Consider the following 25,368-nt stretch of genomic DNA (forward strand, 5'->3'; position numbering starts at 1 on the left):
TTTAACCACAAGCAACGCCACAGGGCGTCCTCTTTACAAAAACAGATTACGTAGTTTTTGCACAACTCCTCAAATCAACCAAATTTCGCGAAAAAAAAAATAGTTTTTTTAAAAATTAAAACAATATTTTATATTATAATAGGTAATAAAAACTAACTACAAATCAACTTTTTCTTCGAGGCCAAAAAATCCAAGCTATCATTGAAGCTGCAGAGCGTTTCAAAGTAATGATATTTTTTTTTAAATATGTCAAAAAACGTCAGTATGCCGAGCTTTGAAAAGTTATAAAAAAATCAAATTTTATTATATTGCACCCAAATTTTGGACTTAAGCACTTAAATGTTATATCAATAATGGGAAAATATTATGAAACAGCTGACGTTTAAACATTTATTTTGATAGCCAGCGCTTTCCCACTGTGCATTGAGATGTTTAGTACGAAACAAATATATGAGATTTGACAGCGATAGCATAGTATTGGTTTGTACTGTGACCAAGGATGCCGCATGTGCAGAAATATCTGTTTTTTACCGATTTTAAGAATTTATCGATGACACCGAATCTATACTCAAAATTACAGGATTTTGGCAAATGCAGCGAATTCTCAAATTTTTCTTAAGTTATAAACTATATTAATTTTGACCTTTCGAAATTCGTTTGACCCTTTAATGAGCTTATAAAACTCGTCGTTTATTTTAAACTTTACCAGACATGCACTTTTCATAGTGGACCGATTCCTTATAGTGGACCACCCGCCTGAAACACTGGGTTCATTATCATTCGCTCACATGCACACTCGGTTCTAGCCTAACTCCGGGCATCATCTCGAGAGACCACATATGGGTCATTCCATGTCAAGTGTCCGAGGAAATGCATCGTCCATCTCCGATTTCGACCAAAATTTGTGAGTCAATGTATTTTGGGCCGGAACTTATAAGTACAAAGTGTTGTACCAATTGGTGGACCCCTCGGCCAATGGGACTGCCTCCACTTTTTGCGAATTTAGCAAAACACCTTTTTTATTTTGTGAATATCTCGGGACCCTGAAGAGCTACAGGTGATATTGACGTATCATTTTGAAGGGTTTTAGATGTAGAATCGAACTACGTGATCAACTTTTTTCTGCAGTGTTGCCAACATTGCATTTTTTTCTATTCAAAACATTATTTGCAATTTCCTCAAAATACCTCCCCTTCGATTTTGATTTTGACCACGCCAATGTGTTTACCAGACGATTTTACATATCACTTATCAGCAAAAAAAAACAAAATGTAGCGTTCCAGAGATACAGCATTTTCAAAATTGAAAGATTTTGGATTTTGTCATACACATACACATAAACTGCTGCTATCCTTATGGTATCCAGCAGGCGTTTGTGTAATCGAAGAGTTGTTCCTTAGAGGAGCATCCGTCAATGATGTAACGCAAAAAATCCCGTTCTAGAATCATTTTCACAAAAAGTTACAGGAGAGTTTTGGTTACACTTTTCACATGAATCTTCATTTTATTGGTTTATCATTGTAGAAATTATCCTCTCTTAATTTTAAATCGTTTCCTAACAGGCGAATTGTCATGTTTTTTCCTGATTTAAGGTTTGCTATGATTTCAAAATTGTAAACAATGTATCTCATCACGGGTGCAGTCATTTCATTCTTGAAGATGGTGTGTTTAATTAGATTGTATTTAAAACAAATTTGTGTCACTGGAAAATGGTATAGGTTATCACAGCAGCTTACGTGATGAGGTTTACTAGCTACTTAGGGAGCAATTTTGAATTTTTTTTACCCCCTTCCCCCTCTCCCACCGTAGCATTTCGTCACAAAGTCAGACCTCTATAGATAATTTCGTAAAATTATAACAAACTCCACTTACACACCACGCTTTTTTAAGGCGTGTTAGTTTTATTGCACTTTTTTCCGCCTCTAGTTGTTCTACCTGGTGGAGTGGTAATAGATGCAGAATCACATCTAAGGCTTTCGACGGAGCACTTTTCATTACTCCTGTAATTGCATTACAAATTAGCCTTTGCAACTTGCCAAGCTTGTTCTGCGTTGACCTTTCTTTTGTTTTAGGCCACCACACTAGCGAGGCATACGTTATTCTTGGTCTTATTATTGCCTGGTACAACCAATAAATCATACTTGGCCTTAGACCCCATGTTCTACCAATAGCTTTGCTACATGCCCAGAGGGCACTCGTAGCTTTACCGATGACATCAGCTGAGTGTCTGATCTAAAACTACTCCAAGATGTTTAGTCTCAGTGGAAAGCTGCAGTGTAGTCTCGCCCAGCTTCAGGATCTTCAAGTTGTACCTTCTTTTCCGAGTGAAGGGAATAATGGCTGTTTTAGAGAGGTTAATGGTCAGCCCCTCTTGTCTACACCATTCCTAAGTATAGTTTAGAGCTAACTGCATTCTATCCGATACTGTACTGTCGAATTTTCCCCTCACAGGAATCACAACATCATCGGCAAATCCTACCACTTCAAAACCTAGCTCAGTTAGGTCTCTAAGTAGGTCTACAACCAATGACCACAGCAAAGGCGATAGAACTCTACCTTGCGGGTATCCCTTAGTTGTGTTCCTTGTAAGGGTAGTATTACCCAATACTGCAGTTATCTCACGACTATTCAGCCTGGTTTTGATCCATTTTGAGGTATATGTATCAAATGGTGTCCCATTGCGTTCAACATTGAGTGATGGGATACATTATCAAAAGCTCCCTCTATGTCTAAGAACGCAGCGAGTGTGATTTCTTTTGTATCTATAGATTTCGCTATTTTTGTCGTCAGCATATGTATTTCATCCACTGTTAACATGTTGCTTCGATATGCAAACTGATACCTACTCAGCGGAGAGGTTTTTAGGTACGTTGATTTGACGTGATAGTCAATTAGTTTTTCAATAATTTTTAACATAATGGAGGTTAGACTAATTGGTCTAAAGGCTTTTGGAAGTGTTTTGTCGCGCTTCCTAGCCTTTGGTATGAAGATCACTCTCGTTTTTCTCCAGTTGGTAGGTATTGAATTAAGTGTCAGGCTTGCCCTAAATATCTCGGTTATGAATGGAATTATTACCCTTCCACACCGTTGAAGCATTATTGGTAATAATCCATCTAGTCCCGGGGACTTATAGGGCTCGAATGATTTGATTGCCCATTCCACTTTCGATTCTGTAAAGATATCACAGTACTTTAGCCGATTCTTTTAGAAAGAGAGGCTCGATAGAGTGAAAATGACACTTTCACAGCTCGCTGTTCGCGAGTTTATTGTTTCTGATGAGAAACTATCTGTTCTGGAGTGTGACTGATGTTACACAAAACGCTCGAATGTGGGCAGCAGCAAGAGACAACATTTCAGAGTTCTAAAGGAGTGTTCCTCGATTGCAGAGTACAGCTTTAATGATGGTCTCGGGAGCAATTTGCAAGCGAGTAAACTTCCTCTGATTTTTATTTACAAAGACGCCGAATTTAATGCTGTTTATTATAAAACGGTAGTTTTGGAAAAAAACGTTACCCCGTGTCTTCGAAAACTCTTTGGATCTTATTACTATATGTTCCAGCAAGACCGTGCATCAGCGCATACTGCGAACTTGACTCAAGGTTGGTATAGGGACAATTTGAGGAACTTTTTGAATAGAAATAAATTTCCGTTAAGTTCACCTGATCTCAACTCAATAAACTTTTTTTTTACAAAATCTCCAACTTGTAAAGCGGTTAAAGCGGTTATCCAGAAAATCTGGGATGAAATCTGGGAATCCGTGCCGCCTGTGACAGCTTCGAAAAGCGTTTGGAGTTGGTTAAGCTAACTAAGGGAGGGGTTTTTCAAAATATATTAAAAATAGCATTGTTCGTTCCGAAAATCTGCGAAAACAATACTAAGCCTGTTTATCCCATCAATGATTTTCCACCCACTTGACATTTTCTAATCAAATTCGTCCCACTAAACACTCGTTTGCTTGATCTGGAGCATGGGACAAATATGCGCAGAACGGGTTATCATTATGGAATTTCGAAATGGTATCTGGTAAACAGCGGTAGGTTCGGATGATTGAAAGCAAAACCCTACGAATTGAGACCTAAACACGACTATGCACAATATAAGCTCGAAATTTTTGAATCCACTTCAACCAGGAGGAACAGTTTATTTGAGACAAGCAAATCAAACTACAAACGTAATTACACGATTAGAGACGCGAGTAGCTTGTAGAATAAACCTTTCAATTCCTTTGCAGCTCTTAGACAATTCGTTAGTAACTATTCTGCACTGTTCACTTCAATATAAAATTTGTAAACATTGCCTGGCATGAAACTTCTATGATGGAAAAGTTAACAAAAATGCCTTACAAACTAAACTGCCCAAATATTCTGTGAATGAGAAGCAAGCTTTCTGAAGTATGTTGCAATACAACAACAGTTAATTTATTCATTTAAAGTGACTTTAGTGACCATTTTGTCGTAAAATAGTGATTTTAGTGACTTTTTAGCGTAAATAGTGACTTTTTAGTGACCAGGCTCAAAATAGTGACAAAGTCACTTAAAGTGACTCACTACTAGCCCTGTGTACCTGGGCTCACTGGTAACTGCCGACAGCGATACCAACAGAAAAATTTATCGGCGCATTATGGCAAGAAATAGCGGTTTATGAACCACGAACTGCAGGAGCTGCTCGGAGAGCCATCTATCGCCCACATCACCAAGATTAACAGGATGCGGTGGGCTGGCCATTTCGTAAAAATGTCGGACGACGGCCCGGTAAAGATGGCTCTTGAAACCAATCCGTCAGGGACAAGACGGAGTGGTGCAAAGCAAGCAAGGTGGAAGACGACCTACGCACCCACGCAGACTGCAGAGCTGGCGAACTGTAGCCATAGACTGAGTGGAATGGGGACGACTCTCACGTACATTAAAGGCCACACCACGGCTTGGGACTGTTTGGTAAGGTAAGTCGAAATTCGCTAAACGGTGTTCATTAGGGTGGGACAAAAAATAAATGTTAGCTCCCATGCACTTTTCGTGTTCCTTATGGGTCCCATAACAACTGTGTAACTTTTCAGATCGATCGGTGCAACGCCCGATTTGCGCCCGATTTTTTAAGTTTCCATACGAATTTATATGGGAAAATCCACTCTTTCAATACTTATTCTTCAGAGATGTCAAGTTGGCTCTTAAAATAATATCAATACATGATATTTATAGGAAATTTTCCTGGGAAAAACTTTTCTCAAGACCGTGAAGTGCTACGATGCTTGTTGGAACAGCTATTCACCCCAAAATGATTGAATGTCTGACGGACGGCTAACCATTGAAATTTTCCAGCAACACTGCTACAGCATGCTGCTATTGCAAACATGCTTAAGTATGAGAAATAATTTCGCGTGGAATTTATATTTCAAAGTGTGATTTTTGCTTATAGTATCTTCGGGGAAGCCTCCAAGATAAATTTAAGCGATATCATTTCTCATCACATGGTTGAATTTGCAACAACAGCATGTTGCAGCAGTATTGCTAGTAAAATTCAATAGTGAGCCGTTCGTCAGATATTCAATCAGTCTGGGGTGAATATCTTTTTTCACAAGCAAGGTAGCGCCTTGCGGTCTTCAGAAGAGTTTTTCCCAGGAAAATTTCCTATAAATATCATGTATTGATATATTTTTAGTAGCCAACTGGACATCTCTATAGAAATTGTTTTGAAAAAGTGGATTTTCCCATATAAAATCGTATGGAAGCTTTAAAAATCGGGCGGAAATCGGGCGTTTCACCGATCGATCTGAAAAGTTACACAGTTGTTTTAGGACCCATAAGGAACACGAAAAGTGCATGGGAGCGGAAAAATAACACCATCGCCTTTTTCCCACATAACCGTGTCCCAGTCTAGTGTTCATACTTAAGGATTTTGCAAAAACAAGGAACATCAAAAGTGATTCTGCTTGTAGGTTAAATATATACTTTTAAAAATGTTTTTATGAATAACTCCATTATTATTCGAATCAAAGAAGTTGTCGTAATTTCAAATGCGAAGTTTTTGTTCTAGATCACCATTAGCTTGCCCTTCAGAATGCTCTAGTGGCTTGTACGATAACTAGAACTCCATTCAAGGGTAAAAAGACTGACATGCATTTTTGTCGTAATGGAGAAACTCTAGACAGTTAAGACAATTGAACGTTGTTTGAATGGAATATACGTTATAAAAGTAACGTTCGCCGAAGGAACGCCATCAGCAACTCACAGTTTTTGTGAATAGTTTTTTTGTCGCTTCGCCACGAATTAAGCGAACTAGCGATTAGCGTTTCGAAGGCCAAAACTTCAACGACGTTAGCAGTTTGCTAATCAGCTCAAAATTAGCGGAATCGCTAAACCGCTAACTGATAATAAGTGTCACTTAGCTTTTTAGCGAATTAGCGAAATGACGCCCACCTCTGGTTATTTGTCAAGTTAAAAAATGAATGTAACAGTTCTGAAATGTAACTATTTGTGGCAGAAGAAATAATAAAAGTCTCTGAATAAATCTTAGTAGATGAAGGTTATCAAATGTTAGTATTAGTGGGCGAACAAATAATTACAAACTTCCCCCTAGCGGAAAATCAAAAACTAGTTCTGGTGTAGCTATCCCGTGAAAACAAAATCGACATTATAAACGCTGTTGGGCTAAACAGAGCTTGTTTGTGCAGCTTTATTTCATGAAATCTCATTGTAATAATTTTATGACATTCAATTTCAAAAACAGCACAAAATATATATACACACCGGCAGAGCCGGATTTAAGGGGTGGCCCAGGGGGCCCGGACCCCGAGCCCCCACATTTTTGGGCCCCCACAAAACGAGAAAAAGTTCTTTTCTCTATCAAAAATGAGATTCAATCAAAAGTTCAATTTACAGTAAGAAAATTTGAACAGACCATTTCAATCTGAAACTTTCCTTCAGTGTTATACATCCATAAGAGTTCACCTTCGATTCTCTTGGAATGACACACATTAACACACCATTTGAATCGAACCAGCGCGCATGGGAGATCAAGCAGGAAAGAAAACAATCCACAAGTTTTTTTAATGCATTGCTGTTGATTCCGAAAATAAGTTTACCTGTCCGAATCAGGGATACTAGATTTGCGTTGCAAAATGCAGATTTTCAGAGTCCGTGTGCAGATTTTATTGACCTGCAGAAGTGTGTATTTTTTTCCTAGTTTCTGTAGATTATTGCCAGCGTAGCCTTATATTTGCGCAGTCTTTCTCAAATTGTATGCAAATTTTTGCTTGCGGATCGCATTTTTTTCAAATCGCGGTAGGTTTTAATTTCTGAGATATCAAGAAAAAAATTCCGGATTTCGAGCAGTTGCATACATTTATTTATTTGAGCCTAATGATCTCGAACGCAACTGGAGAAAGGTCTTTATCGAAAATGAAACTGATTGAAAAAAGGTTGCGTACGACTATGAAGAGCGAAAGGCTGTCAAACTTAGCATTGTTAAGTTGAGAGTACAATATTCTGAAGGAGCTGAATGTTGATTATTCAATCAATAAGTTCTCTGCAAAAAAAAAAACTCGTAAGAAAAAATTCTAGCAAATTTTTGGTAACTTTTCAATAACAAATAAATGTTTTTAACTCGTACGATAAAAAAACGGGTTTGTTTTATTCTGGGGCCCCCACTGTAATATCCGGCTCTGCACACCGGCATACGTTGTCAACGCTTTCACTGCGAATTTTCTTTTATAAAAACATTCTATTTACTTATTCGAATATCTTATTGACTTTTCCAGTGACACTACCATAGTAAACACAAATTTATGCTGCAATGGAATTTTGCTAAACAAAAATACAATTGAAGAATTCAAAATTACTGATAAAAATGAACTTCTTAAACAAGTTAGCGTTGCCCATTATCGAGATCTTTTATTTAAAGAGAAACTTCACTGTAGCTCGCAGGTTCTACTGTTTACAGTATTCTCCTTTGCGGTAATGGTTCTAATTTCTGTAATTGAACAACTAACAAAAGTTTCCAATTTTGTTTCAGGACTTCAAAACAAATAAGTATTATTACTGGTTTGCATTTCCAGTTCTACGAGACCTTACTTATACTTATTCCGGAGCTTACCGCCTGTTGGAAACCGTATTAAGTGAACAATGCTTATCAAACTTTAAATCTGAACTAAACCAAATAAATGACCCATTTTTTATCTATGACGCCGGTTCATATAGCATATCGAAACTCATCGATTCGATATCTCACAGCAATAAATCTAATAATTTCTGTAATGCTAGCTTGGAAAACATATATTTTTGTTGTAGAGACTTTTCTACAGATGAAAAACCAAGTTGGATTTTGCGACAATTCTTAGGATACCTGTTTATGACCTGGTGCGTGTTTTTTTGTATTTTTATTCCATTATTATTATCATACTCAATCAATTTTTTGTCTTAATGATTCATGATTTTGCTTTCAGCCCGATATTAGCTGGTAAACGAATCAATTGCCTTTGTCTTCGAAAAGATGTAAAATTTAGCATTGTTTATCAAGTACAAATTCCACATGATGAATTAGATCTGGATGAAGCACCTTGGATCGGTTGGGAGGCAAATGATAACGGAAAATTATTGCCCAGAATGGCAGATATGGCAAAAATAATGGATCCATTGACGTATGTATCAAAAAATCAACTTTTTATTATCATATTAATATTAATCTCATATCTAGATCAATTCCTAAAAAATATATTAGTTTTTGTATTACTTTCATAGTAATTATGGTGGTTACTAATAAGGATTTGAAAATTGCATGTTTTTGTTACTTAACGAAAACATGTTCAATTGCTTTTATTTCGGGAAAAAAAAACAAAGTTTTATATAACTATTTCTGATTTTCAATGACCTTCATCATCGTGCATCTTCGTTGAATTTCCCATTCCAATGGGAACGCATGGTGATCATGGTGAACATAAAAAATTGGAATAATTCTATCTTCATCATAAAAATATACCTCCTTCACAATTTAAAATTCATCACGCCTTTGGTCTTTGCCATTACGATCCTATGATGCTCTAGTCTTCGTGCATCGGCACGTGCACGTTGCATCATCCGTCTTGCACGGAGGTACGCACTCCGTAGGTTCGCTATCGCGTTAGTCCACCATATATAAACAGCAATATTATCGATGTAGATATATAACAATTAACAATGTTAGTTTTTGCAATTTTGTTTATCCAAATAAATGTGTTAGTCCACCATATAAAAATAGCAATATTATCGGTGAAGAAATATAATAATTAGCAATGTTAGTTTTTGCAATTCTGTTTGTTCAAATAAAGGTTCGTAATAAACTCGAATAGATAATGTTTAACGAGTGTTTTACGTAAAAAAATGTTCCCTTTTGATCTGGCAACAAAAACACCATCAATATGCTGTGCCGAAGAACACACTTAAAATTTTTTGCCGGGTCTCGGTAATTTATTGCCGAGAACGGCACCACTGAGTGCTCGGTTAAAAAAATAATGACAGCTGTCACATTTTTTCGTGAATCTCGGTACACCTAACTGATATTTCGGCTCGTTAATATTTTGTGCCGAAACTTCAGTTAGGTTGAACCGAGATTTTCGAAAAAATGTGAGAGCTGTCATTTTTTTTCTAACCGAGCACTCAGTGGTGCCGTTCTCGGCAGAAATTACCGAGCCCCGGCAAAAAAAAATTAAGTGTGAAACTCTAACCATTGTTTGGACCAACATTTGATTGTAGTATTTATCCCGTAGATCAGCAGTTCTCAACCTTTCTTGTTCGCGTTCACGTAGGCGATTCAATTATACCCCTTATTAATTGACGTAAAATTTCGTTTTACATTCACATTCTAGAATATGGGTGAAAATTAAAATACCGGAAACATCTCTCGATGTTTGATGCATCACGAAAAATGTCCAATTTCAAATGCTTATGTATAATTCAGTCAGTTTTCAACAGAATTTCCTCATTCTTGCAACAATCGATTAGAAAATTGGCAAAGCGTCCACCGAAATGCGGAAAATCGTGATTTTGGGATGCTAACAATTGTACTGTGAAAAAATGTAGAGCCTTTTTTGAATGTAAATTTCGACCAATCAGAGATGAAAACAAGGCTGCCAACATGGGTGTTCTAGGAACCTGGATGATATTCAGAGACTGGAACTCGACTCAGACACTATTTTGAATCTGAGACTTAAATGGTCGAATGCCACCCAAACTGGTTATTCCAAAACCAGAAAGATGCCCAAAAGATGCCCAAAAAAATAACAGAACATTTTTATTTCAAACATTAAGTAATTTGCTTTGACCGATATCACTATCTTTATTTTTCGCGTACCTCCTGGAGTCTTATACGTACCCTAGGTTCCTCTATGACATCTATAACCTAAAAGTATAACGTTGTAATATAGAAGCGAGATTATACTAACAAAAACTATAACATAGAGATTTTCGTCATGAATCAATTCATAGCCTACAATTCCGACATACTGCATACGATCAAGCTAAAGCTAAAGTGTACTGGCGTCCGTGTGACGGCACCTTTACTTTATTTATTTTTACTAATTGAAAATTACGTTGTTTTTCAGGCTCGCTAAGGAATCGATTAGTTTGAATTTAACGCTAATGAAATGGAGGTTACTGCCGGATCTAGATCTGGAAATAATACGAAAAACAAAATTTTTACTGATGGGTGCTGGTACACTTGGCTGTGGAGTCGCTCGTTCTCTTCTGGTAATATTTCAGCAAAACCTATATAATTTTTAAACACAGATTAAGATTTACCTGATATCTAGTTGATTAATCATCTTAAATTGACAAATAATCCTTGTTAAGAGATGAAAGGTGAAAGCGTTACTTCAATCCTAAACAGCTTACTCTTGACCGTTACAGTTAACTACACCATCGATGTATGTTATTGGACCACTGCGACTATTGGTTCGGTCTTTTTTTTGTTCAAGAAGATCGAGTACAGTAAAGGTCCCATGTTGCTTCCAGACCTGTTTGTGAGGTTGTAAGAAAGAGTCGATCCAAGTTTAATGTTTATTTACGGTTTACTAATTTTTAGCTAGCAATAATCACGGTGCTCCCACAGACCGTTATAAAAAAATGCACCAAAGAATCTGAGTACACCATCCGATTCGTAATGACGTCCAGAATCTCTGGTCAAAATTTCAAATCATCGTACGGTACATTTTTGAGTAATGCCCTTTTGGAGGTCGTAAAGTACGAAAAAGTGATATAAAAAACGACGAAATACTTATTGTAAAGCACGTTTTTCATCCACCATTTTATGAGAAAACTTCCAAAATAGTTTCTACACATTCCAAGGGTTATATTACAAGACATTACCAATTGGTGGAAAGATTTATTTGTAAATCCCACAGTGCACAGTGGCCTTAACTCGAAAAATCGTAACCGTTCTAGATTTGACTATTAAAAACGGATTTAATGTACCCAATGTCTTCAGCAAAATTGTTTAATAGACCAAGGCCTTACTTCTGGCGTTTTTAGTTTCTCGATCAATCCACCTAACAGTTAGATAAAAAAAATATTTTTTTTTATTTTTCAATATACCAGATTGCTTCCTTCAGCAAAGTTGTGGAAAACTTTGAAAGAAAAACAATTGCTGAATATTGCGATGTCCTATCTGTACGTTGGACACGACAAAATAGAGTTTTTTGTGGAATACCCCTCCTTAAAATCAGTTTTTTGTCTATAATGGCATCTTTTTCCTATAAAAACATCTATGTGGATCTTCCGGAGCCAGTTTCTTGTGGCGTAATATTTTTGTCAGCCAAAATGAACCTCACCGAAACACTTTTTCACTGACACTGACCGATGATTTGACAATCTTCGTTAACGAATAATGAAAGAACGAAGAAAGAGTATATGACCTTTGCATCAGAGCCGTAGCTACTCCGCTTTGCGTGGTGGGGCACAGAAATTTCACTGACGTTTTTTTTATTAAAGAAGTAATTTAAAAATAATACATTTAGCTTAAATATTCGAAAGCTAATCTAGAATATGTGGATAGGTAAAATATTCGCTTTATTTATACGAGTTAGAAAAATTTCGCTAGGGGCAATGAAAACGCGTGGGGGGGGGGCTAAGCCCCCCCTAGCCCCTATGGTAGCTACGGGCCTGCTTTGCATGGAAGCGAAATATTCCATCGTAAAAAGAAACAAACTGATTCAGCTGCCTTGTTTCCATCGCATGAAATATAATGAGGTGTTTTGACAGTTCACTTCCATACAAAAAGTGGGAAGGGAGAACCCTGAGAGGATTGTAAAAAAACAACGTTTATGAATGCTTTTTTTCACTTTCACTCAAGAGTGTCAACAAATATCAACCCTGCTCACCACTACTAATGCGACGCGTCAAAATGACAATTTTGGTACAAACTTTCTACTGAACAAAACCGATGTCAACGAAGAAAAACATTCATTACACACCACCTCTCTTCAGTGTCTGGTAATCTGTTTCGTTATGCCTTTCTGTTTCTTCTCTCGACGTCATTGAAATTTGAGAGAGACCATGTGGCCGCAAGAGTTCGCAAATCTATCTTCAGAGCTTTTGTAGTGAAATGAAAAACGAGCAAATTCATTTATTATTTCTGTCAATATAGTGGTATTATTTCGTCGATGTATAGTTCCATTCGAACCTCTACACCCATTTTGTTCATTCTAAAATTTTAACCTGGTATAGTCCACATAGCACACGTTTGTCTTCTCACGCGCTGCTTACTTTTTAAAGGCAAAAAGATCATAAACATAATTTTAATTGTCGTTGGACAAAACCTGAATGATACTGACATTGCATAACACAACGGTATCAAGAGTTATTCACGATGAGAATCATGATTTGATAAATGTGGAAAAAGATTTCCTCTATGAAATGATGCAGTTATCATTATTCTACGAGTAAATTATCGAAAAATTCGCGGTCATACAGACCGTAGAATTTCTTTGCCATATAGATAAATGTAGAGAATGAAAAGTTTTCGAAACTGCTATCACGATACTGTTGTTTCAGTGTTGCAAATGTTGATTGAACAGGTAGCCCACTTGGTCACGCGTCGCCTCTGCATCAGACGATTTCAGTTTTCTGAATGCTGTGCGAACCTCTTCAACGTGAATAAAAAAGTTCTTATGTCAATAACATCGCGCGGTACACATCCCAGAGCCAGATTGACGGACTGTTCGTAGACAGGTCCAGCACTAAACATGCCCTAAACATGATCAGCAAAAAGATTACAAATTTCATCACGAGACTCAGCCACTTTTGTACCAAGAAATAGGTACTAAACAAGTCATCAAGTTGTGCGCGAATTTTATACTAATTACTACGCTTTTTTTATGAAAACCAGTGGTTAGACGAGATTTTTTTCTTAGGTTTCTTGCAATTGCTTCCAAACTATCAACGCACCTTCCAACATCGCCTAAGCAAGCTTTACCATCGCCATTGTCATATTCCAGCAATTAAAAATGGTGATTACTTCCTTGCAACCAATTAACAAAAAACTCAAAGACTTGCTCAGTAGTTGAGTGTGTTCCTAACTTGAAATATAGTGAGTGAGTAGTGAGTTAATGTTATCAAATTTCCACCCCGGAATTTTCACCAGCAAAATTAATTTAAACTAATTCAAATGAGATTAAATCTATCAATAAAATTTTCAAAAGTATAAAAGCACCTCGTCACTATGGGATTTCAAACATTTTAAATAAATTCTTGAGAAATTCTCAGGAATTGTTTCAAAATTAATATTTCGCCAAATTATTGAAAAATGCTTAAAATACTCAAATTTTAAAGCCGGATAAGAAAGCAGCTGAGGTTTAAAGTTGTCAAGCAATCATATTATGATGATACGAGCTAATAAACTTGAAGGTTATTCAAGTAGAGCTGCTCTTCTATACATAGAAAAAGCATTCGACAGTGTTTAGCATAAAGGTTTGATTGCGAAATTGTTAATTTCTATTTTCTACTTTTTACAGTCAAGAATTTAAAACAATTATTTAACTGATCCAACCAGAATTCCAGATCTGATTGATTTTCTTGCTAAAGCAGAGGATTGTAAAAAAACAACGTTTATGAATGCTTTTTTTCACTTTCACTCAATAGTGTCAACAAATATCAACCCTGCTCACCACTACTAATGCGACGCGTCAAAATGACAATTTTGGTACAAACGTTCTACTGAACAAAACCGATGTCAACGAAGAAAAACATTCATTACACACCACCTCTCTTCAGTGTCTGGTAATCTGTTTCGTTATGCCTTTCTGTTTCTTCTCTCGACGTCATTGAAATTTGAGAGAGACCATGTGGCCGCAAGAGTTCGCAAATCTATCTTCCGAGCTTTCGTAGTGAAATGAAAAACGAGCAAATTCATTTATTATTTCTGTCAATATAGTGGTATTATTTCGTCGATGTATAGTTCCATTCGATCCTCTACACCCATTTTGTTCATTCTAAAATTTTAACCTGGTATAGTCCACATAGCACACGTTTGTCTTCTCACGCGCTGCTTACTTTTTAAAGGCAAAAAGATCATAAACATAATTTTAATTGTCGTTGGACAAAACCTGAAAGATACTGACATTGCATAACACAACGGTATCAAGAGTTATTCACGATGAGAATCATGATTTGATAAATGTGGAAAAAGATTTCCTCTATGAAATGATGCAGTTATCATTATTCTACGAGTAAATTATCGAAAAATTCGCGGTCATACAGACCGTAGAATTTCTTTGCCATATAGATAAATGTAGAGAATGAAAAGTTTTCGAAACTGCTATCACGATACTGTTGTTTCAGTGTTACAAATGTTGATTGAACAGGTAGCCCACTTGGTCACGCGTCGCCTCTGCATCAGACGATTTCAGTTTTCTGAATGCTGTGCGAACCTCTTCAACGTGAATAAAAAAGTTCTTATGTCAATAACATCGCGCGGTCCAGCACTAAACATGCCCTAAACATGATCAGCAAAAAGATTACAAATTTCATCACGAGACTCAGCCACTTTTGTACCAAGAAATACTGTTGACAGGAGTCCATTCGTCTTACGATTTTCATTCATTAAGTGGGGTCACGCTTTATATTAGCTTCTTTTTTTTAGACTACGTCTTGTTATATCTTTTTAGCTCGTGATGTTGACCATTTAACCAAGGTTTATTTCCCCGGGGGCGTGACAGAGGGACATACTGGTGGAAAAGTTGTGAAAGCTGGGTAGTGTAGGTTTCAACGGCTTCGTCAGACCAGTTGAGGCTTGCAATAGCATTACCAAGTGCAGTAAAATTAGCTTTGTGAAAGTCGAACTTTATACTATTAGTGATATCATTATAGTTGAAAATGGGAGGGCAGCGCAAATTACAAACAAGCGGTAGATGAGGCGCATCAATTTGAAGCAGAGGTTCGACTGCCTCAGGCATGGCACACTTCGAGACTAGTTAATAAAATTAAGTTCCAATATGCGGTCTCTGTTGTTTCCGACATTGTTGGCCTGTTCATATCCAGTGGTAAAAGTCAAAGTCAAAGTGAAAGTAATAGCACAGACTAACAGACATAACACTGGAACCTAGCTCTATCGCCACAAAAAACGGTCAGCGCGAACACGGCAGCAGATGGTGCTAGTTCTGATATCGCCCGAACGATGATTTTATTGAACATTTGTTCGAAGTGTTATGTCTGTTAGTCTGTGGTAATAGTAAAAGTAGTAATAATTGTAGTAGTAATAAAAATAGTAATAGTAATACAGGTCGGACGCGATTAAACGGAGGCATGATTCGGAGACTCGATTATTCGGGGCTCGATTATACGGAGAGAATGGTTCGATTATCCGGAGTCATCTTTTTTACTTCGATTCGGATTTCGTTTACTTTTGCTACGTTTACTTTTTTATCGATGATTCTTTTTGAAAATGCCGCATTTTATGCAGTATTTGCGCTATATACTGCGTAGATAATGCATAAGATATAACACGATTGATTCATCTCATTATGATTAAATTTTCTATGTTTGATAAACAACTTCATTGATTCGAAGAGTTCGGTTATCCGGAGTGAAATATTTTTCAAAACTCTGGATAATTGAGTCCGACCTTTTTTTATAGTGGTTTGAACCCTTGGGGTCATTCGCCACTCCGAGTCCGACCTGTAGTTATAGTGATAATAATAGTAATAGTAATAGTAGTAATAATAACAATAATAGTAATAGTAGTAATATTAGAAATAAAAGTAATAATATCAATAATAGTGATAAGTAATAGTAATAGTAGTAGTACTTACCTTACCTTACCAGTCAGCTCCAGGCCGAAGTCCATGGCTGCATCTCGCCAACCATGTCGTCTGCGGAGGCCCCGCAGGTCGTCTATCACTGATTGAGTCACCTTGCTCGTTGTGCGACCCGTCGCCTCGTTCCAGTCGGGTCGTTATCAAGAACCATTTTCACCGGGTTGTCGTCTGACATTCTTACGACATGCCCAGCCCACCTTAGTCTCCCGATTTTCGCCGTTTGAACGATGAGTGGTTCTCCCAACAGCTGATGCAACTCGTGGTTTATCCGCGTCCGCCATGATTCATCTTCCATCTGCACTCCACCACAGATGGTACGCAGCACAGTGTGGCGACTACCGGGAAAAACCGGGAGAATCAGGGAATATCAGGGATTTAATTTTTCGATCAGGGAAATCAGGGAATTTAAAAAGTCATCAGGGAAAATTTTAAAGGCTTGGGATTTTTTACGGCGTTAGTTCTGAATTGGATTTATTTCAATGCATTTGATGTGGACGGTCACCAGCAACCCTACAACAACACTCAATAATAATTAGTTCCAGGTAGAAGAATTTTCCTGGAAGGTAATTTTCTAGAAGAACGCATCTATTTTGGAGTGATAGGGTTTTCCTCGATAAATGACCTTCAAACTTTTCTTACTCAGTAACATGCACAATTTGAATAAACTCTATTGTAAATTAAAGGTCGATTTGTTCTCCAACCGTTTTAAATAGTTCCATCGGTAAAAATTTCAAGTATATTTGTTAAACTGCATTTGAAGTTTAAATTTTAGTTAAATTCCCGCGGGAATGGATTAGAGCAGCACTGATGATACCTTGTACAGGGCTCATAGCGGTTAGACAATGCAACTTTAGTGACTAAAATGTTAAGAAATAGTGTTTAAATTTTTTGAAAAGTATTCAAATAGGTACTAAACAAGTCATCAAGTTGTGCGCGAATTTTATACTAATTACTACGCTTTTTTATGAAAACCAGTGGTTAGACGAGATTTTTTTCTTAGGTTTCTTGTAATTGCTTCCAAACTATCAACGCACCTTCTAACATCGCCTAAGCAAGCTTTACCATCGCCATTGTCATATTCCAGCAATTAAAAATGGTGATTACTTCCTTGCAACCAATTAACAAAAAACTCAAAGACTTGCTCAGTAGTTGAGTGTGTTCCTAACTCGAAATATAGTGAGTGAGTAGTGAGTTAATGTTATCAAATTTCCACCCCGGAATTTTCACCAGCAAAATTAATTTAAACTAATTCAAATGAGATTAAATCTATCAATAAAATTTTCAAAAGTATGTTAAATAAAGTTCTTGAGAAATTCTCAGGAATTGTTTCAAAATTATTATTTCGCCAAATTATTGAAAAATGCTTAAAATACTCAAATTTTAAAGCCGGATAAGAAGCAATCATATTATGATGATACGAGCTAATAAACTTGAAGGTTATTCAAGTAGAGCTGCTCTTCTATACATAGAAAAAGCATTCGACAGTGTTTAGCATAAAGGTTTGATTGCGAAATTGTTAATTTCTATTTTCTACTTTTTACAGTCAAGAATTTAAAACAATTATTTAACTGATCCAACCAGAATTCCAGATCTGATTGATTTTCTTGCTAAAGCAGGTGTGTCTCAAAATAGTTAATTGTTAACACCGTTCCTGTGAATTTTGAATTTTGAATTTTGGTGCCCCTAGACGTTTCGGATATGCCTCAAGTCTTCAGAGACTTCAATAAAATTTTCCCGTAAGTAAACGGAAAAACGACAAACACGGCGAACAATTACTCTGCGGTCTTTTGACGCACTTCTGCATTTACCAGGGGCATTAAAATGAACAGGTTAAGAGGCTATAATATTTCTAGGGTACTTATTTATACTTAAGGACAATTTTTTTCACTTTTGTCGACCAGTGTAATTTTAATTTTCAATCTTATCAAACTGGACGTGTTTCTCAACAAAAAAATATTTTTGTTCAAGATTTAAGTCAGCAAAAGCGAAGCTGAACTGTTTCAATTACTGGTGGGAATTTTAGCAGGAACCAGTTTAAGTCTGATTCTTTTTCGTTTTGATTTTTGAGATTCAGGTGGAAAAACCTATGATAGTCGTAACATAAATCAGTTTAAAATAAATTTGAACAGTCAGGAAAAAAAAATTTGAAACATCAGGGAAAATCAGGGAATTTATTTTTGGAAATTGAGTCGCCAGCCTGCAGCACCTTCCATTCGAAAACTCAAAGGGCGCGTTGGTCCTCAGCGAGCATGGTCCAGGTTTTGTGGCCGTAGAGGACTACCGGTCTGATCAGAGTTTTGTAGATGGTCAACTTCGTGCGGCAGCGGATTTTATTCGAGCGAAGCGTCCTCCGGAGTCCAAAGTATGCACGATTTTCTGCCATAAGACGTCGACGAATTTCTATTGATTTTGTTGTCAGCAGTCACCAGTGAGCCCAGGTACACGAACTCGTCTATCACCTCAATTTCATCACCGCTAACTCGTGGTGGGTTGATACTGTCTTCTCTGGAACCTCTTTCTCTCATGTACTTAATCTTCGATGCGTTTATGGCCAGTCCAATTCGTCCGACTTCAGCCTTCAGTCTGATGTACGTTTTCGTCATCTTCTCAAGAGTGCTACAATATCAATTTCATCGGCGGTGCCAAGAAGTCTGTTCAGCCTTCTGAATATTGTGCCATCTGTGTCGATACCAGCCCTACATATCACACCTTCCAAAGCAATGTTGAATAGCAAGCACGAGCTCCCTCGCAAACGGTGACAGTCGACGGCACAAAATTTGAGAGAGTACCTTGTAGGCGGCGTTCAGCAGCGTGATTGCACGGTAGTTGCAGCAATTTTGTAGATGAGGCACACTGTACCCTCCATCCACTCCTCCGGTACTACCTCTTACTCCCAAATCTTTGCAATAAGCCAGTGTAGCGCCTTAGCCAGTGATTCGCCACCGTGTTTCAACAGCTCGCTGGGGAGTTTTTTTTAAGGGGGGGATTTGTTAGTAGCTTAAGTATTTATGTTAAATATTAGTAAGTAACAAGTATGTGTGTCCAATCACAAATGGTGACTTCTCAACCCTGTTAGAAATTTGTAATTTAAATGTTAGGATTTGTTTGCTTTCGCAATTAGGACTTATCATTCGTAGGGATTTAAACCTACTTGTCAGAAAAGGGAAAGTCAACTTACAACTAACTTAATTGCTAACTTATTGGCTATAAAGAGAGCTTATCGTAGCAATTGACGATTGCAACGATTTTTGTCGAAAATTGTTAATAATTTTGTTTGACATAGCTTCTAATGGTTCAACACCAGTAAGTCTATGTAATTCGAGTGTACCAAATTTAATTCTGAATCCTTTGGAGCGTTTTCTTCCTTGTTGAACAGCAACTTGACCAGATCGGTACAGCATAAAGCATTGCTGGTCTGAAAATTTGTTTGTAAATCAAAAGTTTGTTCTTTAAACAAAGTTTAGAATTCCTGTTAATGAGAGGATATAAACATCTCGTATATTTGATGCACTTGGCTTGTATACTCTCAATGTGCTCTTTGAAAATAACTTTTTTATCGTAAATTAGTCCCAAGTACTTAACCTTGTCAGACCAACCTTAAATAACCCCATTCATCTTGACAACGTGATTATGTTTGGCTTGAGGAAAGAAGCCCTAGTTTTATGGGGAAAAATTATCATTTGAGTTTTAGAAGCATTGGGAGAGATTTTCCACTTTTGCAAGTAGGAAGAAAAAATATCTAAACTTTTCTGCAATCGACTGCATATGACACGAAGACTTTTTCCTTTTACGGAAATGCTTGTGTCATCGCAGAACAATGACTTTGTGCATCCTGGAGGCAAATTAGGAAGATCTGAAGTGAATATGTTGTACAGTACTGGACCCAAGACTGAACCTTGAGGCACACCTGCTCTTACAGGAAATCTATCAGATTTTGAATTCTGATAGACAACCTGCAGAGTTCGATCAGTAAGATATTTTTTTAAAATTTTGATTAGGAAAATTGGAAAATTAAAAGTTTGCAATTTCGCAATCAAACCTTCATGCCGAACACTGTCGAATGCTTTTTCTATGTCTTAAAGAGCAGCTCCAGTGAAATAACCTTCAGATTTGTTAGCTCGTATCATATCAGTAACTCTGAGCAATTGATGAGTAGTGGAATGCCCATGACGAAATCCAAACTGTTCATTTGCAAAAATTGAATTTTCGTTGATGTGTGACATCATTCTGTTAAGAATAATTCTTTCAAACAGTTTGCTTATTGAAGAAAGCAAACATATTGGTCGATAACTTGAAACCTCAGTTGGAGTCGCTGGGAAGTTAGTCAGCTCCAGCGGCTTTGTTGCTTTTAAGCCGGCCGACATCCTCTTTTATCTCCTGGTGGTCAGGGGTTGGAATTCTGAAACCGCGTGTACACCGAGATCTACTACCACTCCGTCGTCGTCCTCTGCTACATCGCCGTTAAAGTGCTCGTCGTAGTACTGCTTCCACCTTTCAATCACCTCACACTTGTTCGTGAGAAGGTTACCGTCCAAGCCCCTGCACATATCGGCTTGTGGCACATAGCCTTTGCGGGAACTGTTCAGCTTCTCGTAGAACTTTCGTGTGTCGTTTGCTGCTGCGCGTACGGTGTTTGGTCGTGGTGGACGATTTTGACACGTGTTCGCACCGTCGAATGTTTTGAGCGCATGCATACTGCAAAAAGCTCGCACTGCGGTGGGTGCGAACGTTGATGACGTCTGAGAAGAATTTACTCTACAGGTTGTCCATCAGAATTCAAAATCTGATAGATTTCCTGTCATGGTCTTGCCTAACCATCTGTGCCAGGCTTGTTTTCGACAGGGGCGTTCCACGACGGATCAAATCTTCACCCTGCGATCCTCGATAAGATCCGGGAGTACAACTTACCGACTCACCATCAGTGGAAAGAAACGAGCTGTGGCAGATCATGCTGGAACACGGTTTCCCTGCGAAACTAATTAAGCTAAGTCGTATGACGCTGGAGGGATCCAAATCGTGCGTGCGGATGGCTGGCGAGACATCAGCCGCGTTCGTAACGTTGGAGGGATTGAAGCAGGGGGATGCGCTTTCCTACTTACTGTTCAAAATCGGTTTTGAAGGTGCAGTGCGAAGATCAAACGTGGAAAGAAACGGTACAATCATCACGAAATCTCACATGCTTTTTGGTTTTGCGGACGAAATCGATATCATCGGTATCAACCGTAAGGCCGTGGAGGAGGCCTTCGTACCTTTTAATAGGGAAGCAGCGATATTTGGACTTGTCATTAACTCTGCCAAAACGAAGTACATGGTAGTTGGCAGAGAGCGTGGGAGTCCCCGTGGTGTTGGTGCTGAGGTGGAGATAGATGGGGACCGATTTGAAGAACGTTTATCTTGGCACGTTTGTGACATGTGACAACGATATGAGCCGTGAAGTGAAACGACGAGTTGCAGCTGTGAACAGGGCCTTCTACGGACTACGTAATCAGCTAAGGTCCCGTAGTTTGCAAACTCGCACAAAACTAGCGCTGTATAGGACGCTGATACTCCCGGTGGCCCTTTACGGACATGAAGCATGGACGTTAAAGGAAGCTGATCGACGAGTGCTCGGAGTTTTTGAGCGTAAAGTTCTGCGATCGATACTTGGCGGTAAACTAGAACATGAAGTGTGGCGCAGACGCATGAACCACGAGTTGTACCAGATATACAAACATGCTGATATAGTGAAGGTAATAAAACGGGCAGGCTTCAGTGGGCTGGACATGTAGCCAGAATGCCTGAAGAGAAAACCGCCAAAACTATCTTCAGTAGAGAACCAGAAAGAGGCCGTCGACTCCGAGGTAGGCCTCTCACGCGGTGGAAGAAGATGCATGATATGCTGGTGTACGAGGAGACTGGAGAACGGCTGCCCAAGACAGAAGAAGATGGACATCTCTAATTCGTTCGGCTATAGACCGGTGAACGGTCCGTTAACCAACAAAGTAAAGTAAGTAAGTTCAGCTCAATCGACCTTTAAGAAGTGTTAGTGTAGGGCTTCTCTCCTCAAGCCAAACAATAATCACGTTGTCAAGATGAATGGGGTTAGTTTAAGTTGATCTGACAAGGTTAAGTACTTGGGACTAATTTACGATTTACATTTTTGATTTACAAACCAAATTTTAGGCCAGATTTATGCTGTACCGATCTGGACAAGTTGTTGTTTAACAAGGAAGAAAACGCTCCAAAGGATTCAGAATAAAATTCTGAAGATGATTTTGAAACGTCCTCCGTTTTGGTACACTCGAATTACATATACTTACTGGTGTTGAAACATTAGAAGCCATGTCAAATAAAATGATCACCAATTTTCTACATTTTCGACGTTGCAATCCTCAATTGCTACGATAAGCTCTCTTTATAGCCAATAACTTAGCAATTAAGTTAGCCGTAAGTTTATTTTCTTTTTTTGACAAGTAGGTTCAAATCGCTATGAATGATCAGTCCTAATTGCGAAAGCAAACAAATCCTAACAATCGAAATTACAAATTTCTAGCATTGTTGAGAAGTCAACATTTGTGATTGCCACACAAACTCATTATTTACTAAAATTTATTATGAATACTAAGCTGCTAACAAACCCCTCTTAAAATAACTCGGTGGTGCCACAGCTCTGATAAAAGATAGCTTCTCGATGTCCGCTTTTCCCTGCCTTCTGTCCTGACCAGCAAAGTTCCTGCAGTGCTACGATTTCGAAGCTGCGTGAATTGAGTTCATCATATATGATCCTGTCGCAACCGTGAAAGCCTAACGATCTGCAGTTCTATGTACCGAGTTTCCAATCGTAGCCCTTATTTCGTCGCCTAAGTCTGTACCGATTGTTCCGATCCTTATTTACTTCTTCGATATTTGCAATGTTGGTGTTTTGGAGGCGGCTTGCTGGGCCCTCCCCAACCCCCTGTCTACCACGCTGACACTAGGACATTGATCAGCCGTTCCTAACATGGAGATCAGACGCTGTTTTGACCCGCACCATCTTGGTGAACAGGTTTGCGAAGCATTTCCTCTACCGCCGAGATATGGTTAACGCGCAAATGATCGCGTCGCACCTTCGGATTGTCGGATGACGACATTGCCCAGGCAACGCCAACGAGTTGTGTCCATGTTTCAACTAGTATCATATGACTCGTGGAGGTGTGATATAGGAACTTGTGAGGCCGGAGCTAAGTTTGACGCTCCTTCCAAGTTGTCAACTCACCTTTTAAAGCCCAATAATAATTAATTGTGCATAAAATTACGTACTAGTTTGGTTTCTGCATCCTAAATCGACTGTACTCGCTTGTATCTTTAACGAACGGTGAAGTTTCTACTCCGGTTTATTCCTACGAAAACCCAATTGCCCAATCGAAATATATACAGTTTGCCTGTCTTTCAGTCACGCGCACGACAAACGAAGGTTACTCGAATTGCCTTTTTCCCAAGCAAACTCTGAAGCTGAGGTACACTAAAGTTTGTTATTTTTTGTGGGTAGCAACGCAAGCACTCCTGTTCTGACTACAAGTTACGTTTGCTTTCAGTCCTCCACTCACCTCCTCTCGCCAGGTACGAAGCCAGTCGCGAGGAAATCAAAGGTCACTGCGTCTTAACTATTTCGGCACATGTGCTAAATTAGCACATGGCTATAGGTTCTGATGCAGGTGCATCGACAAAAACCGCCAAAACGTAATAAAGGGCGGAAGGCAATTTTAAGATGTGAGAAAGACATAGTATCAAAGATATCAAGCATATAAATGAAATCTTAAGTTAGCCAAACCACTGTCGGTTGATTATGAACGTTATTTTATAGTTACATGTCCAATAAGTTCTGTAATGTCATGGCATTACCATCAAAATTAGGTTGTCAAGTGGAATAGGGCAGTAACTGTTGTAGTTCAACCTTTTTGCTCGAGAAAATAAGCAGTTTGGTTTTTTTAAAGTGGGTAGCAATTTTTATATGCATTGAAATATGTAATTTTTCTATAGTACAGTTATTCGATAGCGAAAAGTTGTTTGTTTATTCAAAATATCAATTACGACCGAAGACGTTAATAACGAACATTTATAAAAAAATGAAGAAAACCGGCTGTAACTCACCAAAGCCATTTTATGCAAAATATCATATCGAGTTTCAAATTCAGCTTATGACGCGTGACAAGCCGCCCTTGAAATCTATCCAACTTTCTCCCTATTACTCAAAGCTCTAACAAAATTTACCAAAATGTTCTCAAGAAGTTGTACTCCATGATAAAGCAATATAATTTTTTTCGATATTTTTAAAAATAGAAGACATTTAACCTACACAAGACACGCAGCACATATTGTACCCCAAATTAATTCTTTAAGTATACAACGACGTTCAAGACGCACGGAGAAGGGATAATTATTTTGCTGATACGTGAAAATATTAGCTGTTTCAAAAAAATTTAGAGTATAAGATAAACCTATTTCCGACGAGTGACATTCAAACTTTGATTCAAGTTTAACAATTATACTTGAAAATTTTCACGATGAAATTATTTGGTAAGGTACAGATTGATCTTTAATTTGCAATACAGTTTGTGTTAATTATGTTTATAGTTGATGGGTAATAAGAGTTTGAAGTTCATTTTTTGAGGTAAAAACTAATTTCTCTGCACCGGGATCGGGTTAAGCTATTGGCCATTATTTTTTAACACTATGTAAAATCTGATCAACAGTTTTGATTTAAGATATTTTGATATATCGACATAAAATTTTCAAAGTTTTAAAAATTAAACATAGGTTTATCTACTATCCTGCAAATACGCTACAGTAAGCCAACTTTTTTTTATTTTTTATCAAATAATATTTGTTTGTTTATGTAGAAGAAGACGAAAACAAAGAAGTAGGCAAAGGTGGTGGTGATGGGATGAGGATTGTTATGTTGTCACGCAACACTATAATAGGTTTCTGTGTTGGAACGCAGATGACAGATGTTTCATGCGCGTCATTTATCATTTGTGAAGTTATATCGGAGTATTAGAGAGGGATTTAAACTACCCATCAATGATTGAAAGAGGACAATACTTCGTTGTTCCATGCTTTGCTATTGTTAATAA

At 37.9% G+C, this 25,368-nt stretch overlaps 1 protein-coding gene across 8 annotated transcripts in view; it reads left to right on the top strand.

Annotated features, from left to right (window-relative positions):
- LOC129726019 (ubiquitin-like modifier-activating enzyme ATG7) overlaps nucleotides 1-25,368 on the top strand; it is a 134,279-nt gene that overhangs the window by 71,485 nt on the left and 37,426 nt on the right. For 4 of the 8 annotated variants that reach the window (XM_055682561.1, XM_055682559.1, XM_055682560.1 and 1 more), the window contains exons 1-5: nucleotides 4,438-4,939; nucleotides 7,754-7,949; nucleotides 8,008-8,351; nucleotides 8,438-8,632; nucleotides 10,571-10,715. In XM_055682561.1, the coding sequence (XP_055538536.1) occupies nucleotides 4,641-4,939; nucleotides 7,754-7,949; nucleotides 8,008-8,351; nucleotides 8,438-8,632; nucleotides 10,571-10,715 (1,179 nt within the window). In that variant the 5' untranslated portion in view covers nucleotides 4,438-4,640. Of the gene's footprint in view, nucleotides 1-4,435; nucleotides 4,940-7,753; nucleotides 7,950-8,007; nucleotides 8,352-8,437; nucleotides 8,633-10,570; nucleotides 10,716-25,368 lie in introns of those variants that run through there. The other 4 variants (XM_055682565.1, XM_055682563.1, XM_055682566.1 and 1 more) reach the window with 2 other exon arrangements.

The sequence above is a fragment of the Wyeomyia smithii genome, chromosome 2, assembly GCF_029784165.1.
Source record: "Wyeomyia smithii strain HCP4-BCI-WySm-NY-G18 chromosome 2, ASM2978416v1, whole genome shotgun sequence".
Taxonomy (NCBI): Eukaryota; Metazoa; Arthropoda; class Insecta; order Diptera; family Culicidae; genus Wyeomyia; species Wyeomyia smithii.